Consider the following 4,386-nt stretch of genomic DNA (forward strand, 5'->3'; position numbering starts at 1 on the left):
GGGGCGTGTATACTTATGCCCCCTGTATTTTAACATAGGGGCGTGTATACTTATGCCCCTGTATTTTAACATAGGGGCATGTATACTTATGCCCCCTGTATTTTAACATAGAGGGTGTATACTTATGCCCCCTGTATTTTAACATAGGGGGTTGTATACTTATGCTTATACGTATTTTAAGGAAGAACATTTATTTATTTACAATACATTATTCATTCATAAAGTAAATTGGTGTCCTTGAAAGGTGGATTTTTCCCAAATTTTTTGAATTAAAGCATTAAGATCAGTTTCCAAAAGATGTTTTTTTTATTCCTCATTTTAATCAACTTTAGCCTGGGGTGTGTAATTCTAGCCGCTGTATATTTAAGAAGTAAACAGTGCAAATGAACAAAACCCATGTGCACACAGCTGACTGTGTGTGTGTGTGTTTGTGTGTTTGGTGTGTAGCGACACGTACGCAAGCTGGTGGACTCCATCCTGGACGCCGTGTTGACGGTGTCTCCAAACAGACAGTATCTGGGCATCTTGTAGCCGACTATTCCCGCCACGCACGGACCTGCAGGACAAGGAGAGAAAGAGCTGCGCTTCACTATGCTGCAGGAGGCTCGAACCCTAACTGGTAGAGAGCCTGGTATGTTTAAAATACTAGATGTGGGATGTGAAAACATATATGGTTTTGAATATGTTAGAGGGCCTGATATGCTTAGAAGCAGTCAGTTTGTGTGGTGCACATCTCATTTTTTGTTATGAATATGTTTTCATTTGAGTAATTACTGTCTGACACAATATATTATACATGGTTATAACCTTGGTGGCACAGACGTTCAGCCCTGAGTTTCTGTTCTGTGTGTACCTCAGTTTGTGTGTCTCTTAGTTTCTATGTCTTTGTGTGTGTGTGTGTGTGTGTGTGTGTGTGTTTGGAACAGACTGAAGAATCGGCAAAATTCGGCAGGTAGTGTCCTTTAAAGGTACTTTTCAATGCATCCAACTGCTTCACGTAGCGCACACACAGACCAGCGACACTCCCACGGTTGTATATCTGTAACTTGCTTCACTCATGCAATAAAGAGACTGTTTTCAGGGGAAGATTTTGGAAGTTGCACAGAGGTGACACAGAGGTGACACAGAGGTGACACAGAGGCTTCCCTTGCAGCAAGAATAATTTCAATTTAATGATTAGAACTACCCATCAACAATGCAATAGGGCTGAAGAAAAACACACATTTTAAGTAAATAGGAGTCAAACAAATAAATAAAGGAAATGTGGACGGTGCAGCAAGGCAGGCAGCTGGCAACGTGAGACCAGTACCGAACCGGACCTGGTGCGTCCTACAGGGAGCTCCTCTCACCTGTGTGGATGCCGGCTCGGAGCTCCAGCCTGTGGTCGGGCATGTGGGGGATGGACACCTGTCGGACGGCGGCTACCAGGTCCAGCGCCATCTTGGCGATCTCGTCGGCGTGCCGGTCGCCGTTCCTCTCCGGCAGACCGCTCACCACCATGTACGCGTCCCCGATGGTCTCCACCTGGTTGAGGGAAATGATGCGCAAAGTCAGGAGTGGAAATGGTTCACGTTGGGAAGGGAGCTGCATGGGGGGGGGGGATGATGGATTTAATCCTCTTATGCATGAATGGAAGGAGGAGCCAAATATAAGACAGGAAACAGTAAAAAGGTGACTGCTGACTTTTAGGGCGCGTCACACATGGTCTGTTTCACTTGTAATAAAACCAAGATTTAACAAGAATGTTACACGTGCCTCTTTGGTGTCTGGGTCTTGTTTTCTCTCCCTCTCTCTCTCTCTCTCTCTCTCTCACACTCTCTCTTTCTCTCTCTCTCCCCCTTTGTTCCTCGTTCTGCCCTCCTCCCTCTGCCTGTTGCACACCTGAGCGTAATCAGTGCTCAATTGAATTGAATTGAATTTTATTTGTAGTATCAAATCTGACAGGTTGAATATTCCTTCTGCATGTATCCAAATGTATTTTCAGATTTTTTATATCCTCTCTAAAGTATCTCATGGGAGGGACCTGTCTTATGGAAACCGAAGGTTACGAGTCAGGGGCCCTGTGCGTGAGAAATGGTCCAGATCCAGATGTGAAGGGGGTCAAATCCTAACAGGACGGGGCCCTGAAAAAAGTTGCTGTCATTGAGCGACAATAACACACTTTGGATGTTGATCGGTGACCGGAGTCGCAGAAGCGTCTGTGTAGTGGTGTCTGTCTGATGATGAGAATCTCCTGAGTGGAGGATGATGTCAGGAAGTGGTTCCAGATGGGGGTGGGGGGGGGGGTCCTAAAGCCTATGAAGGACGAGTCGATTTTACATTCGTTAAGAATCTTTGAGCAAAGCATCTGATTGCATGTCAACCATTCTTCTTCCTGTCATGGAAGTCTGTTCACTGTGTGAATAAAGCTGCATTATAGTGTCATGGGATTCGGCTTGTCACTTTTTGGACGTCTTTTACTATTTTTTTAGTCAATTGGGGGAAAAAGGAAGAGTGTGTGTGACGTTTCGTGTTTACCTTGTAGACGTTGTAGGAGTCGATGCGCGTGTCGAAGCACATGTACAGGTTGTTGAGCATCTCCACCACTTGCAGAGGAGCGCAGGACGCAGAGATGGAGGTGAAGCCCACAATGTCCGAGAAAAATATGGTGACCTGGAACAAAATGCAGGGACGAGTTCGGTTGGACTGGACAGAACTGGGCTTTATCTGTAGAGCCCATTTCAGCAACAGGGCAATTCAAAGTGCTTTACACAAAATCAGTTAAACAGATAAAACAAAAGGAAAAACAGTTAAAAGTAAAAACATTAAGACAGATAAAACCCGAACCCTAACCCACTTGAGACTACCTTCACACTAATTAGTCCATGCTAGTGCTGCCTTTCGTGATCACCCTCAGCGTCTCTACCCTTCACGACTCTATTTTTAGAGTCGTTACCTTTCGTCTCCTCGCACTCTTCTTCACGCTAATTAAGCCGATCTAGCGCTGCCTTTCGTGGCTGTTTTCGACGCTACACATTCACTCTTTTTCTTTAAAGTGTTACCGTTCGAGTCTCTCTTTCTCTGTATTACACAACTTTTATACTTATTCCTTTTCCTCAAAAAAAATTCATAAAACAGATAGAACACATGTGTCATAAGCATTAAAAACCGATAAAGAAACGAACGCGGTCCAACGCTACAATCCTATCCTTGTTGGGATCACTATTCATCAAATAATGGACAAAATCAGTGGCGTTCTCTTAACCCTCGTGTTGTCGTCCATTTATCCTTGAACTTGCCCTTCCAGGTCAAAATTAAATTTTTTTTTTGGTGCTTTTCCAATGTTTTTGTCGCTTTTTCTGATTTATTTCTTAATTTTTTCCAGCTTTTGGCGCTTTTTTAAAAACCTGAGCTGGTTTAATAACAGGTTTTACACTTATTCTTGGAATTCATGGTCAACAAACCTCATTTATATCAAATTATACATATGTTTTTAGTTTAAAAATGGCAGAAATAATGAATTAATTTAGCTAATAGTTAAGATCACAGCATGTTGAGTGGATCTCAGATGGGTAGATGTCAAAGTTTATTCCCCATACTTCAAATGCTATAAGATTATTAAAACACCCAAATAATTCAATGAAAGTAATCCTTAATGTCACCTGAAGAAGGTTGTAAGGAATCATCGGTGTTATTTGTGGGTAATTTGGTTGAAAGAAATCTATATTTCTGATATAAACCACAATTTGACCTGAGGACAACACAAGGGTTAAAAGTTTGAGTCGGTTTACAGCGACTTCAGCGTAAGAACAGAACATGACAGTCAACAGTCTTTTAAACAGTAGGTTTTTAAGGAAAAAGGTATAATATCACACAAAGAGAAACTTTCATATCTCTGGTTGATGTCTCCTCCACATGCCCGGCCCTCAGGGGGTTTCTGTGCTTTCCATAAGGTCAGTGATAATCATGATTAATATCAGTGATAATCATGATTAATATCAGTGATAATCATGATTAATATCAGTGATAATCATGATTAATATCACTGATAATCATGATAATTATCAGTGATAATCATGATTAATATCAGTGATAATCATGATTAATATCAGTGATAATCATGATAATTATCAGTGATAATCATGATTATTATCAGTGATAATCATGATTAATATCAGTGATAATCATGATAATTATCAGTGATAATCATGATTAATATCAGTGATAATCATGATAGTTATCAGTGATAATCATGATAATTATCAGTGATAATCATGATTAATATCAGTGATAATCATGATTAATATCACTGATAATCATGATAATTAGCAGTGATAATCATGATAATTATCAGTGATAATCATGATTAATATCAGTGATAATCATGATAATTATCAGTGATAATCA

The 4,386-nt window shown here is 40.8% G+C and overlaps 1 protein-coding gene across 1 annotated transcript; it reads right to left on the reverse strand.

Moving 5' to 3' along the window:
- Positions 1–13: 13 nt before the first annotated feature.
- On the reverse strand, positions 14–3,665 carry LOC117948276 (atrial natriuretic peptide receptor 2-like). The gene is made up of 5 exons (XM_034877852.1): positions 3,642–3,665; positions 2,518–2,706; positions 1,350–1,524; positions 414–556; positions 14–22 (listed from the first exon to the last, which is right to left on the reverse strand). Exons 1-5 carry the CDS (start codon positions 3,663–3,665, stop codon positions 14–16), a joined length of 540 nt encoding a protein of 179 aa, XP_034733743.1.
- Between the last annotated feature and the right edge of the window lie 721 nt (positions 3,666–4,386).

This window comes from Etheostoma cragini, chromosome 7 (genome assembly GCF_013103735.1).
Source record: "Etheostoma cragini isolate CJK2018 chromosome 7, CSU_Ecrag_1.0, whole genome shotgun sequence".
Lineage (NCBI taxonomy): Eukaryota > Metazoa > Chordata > Actinopteri > Perciformes > Percidae > Etheostoma > Etheostoma cragini.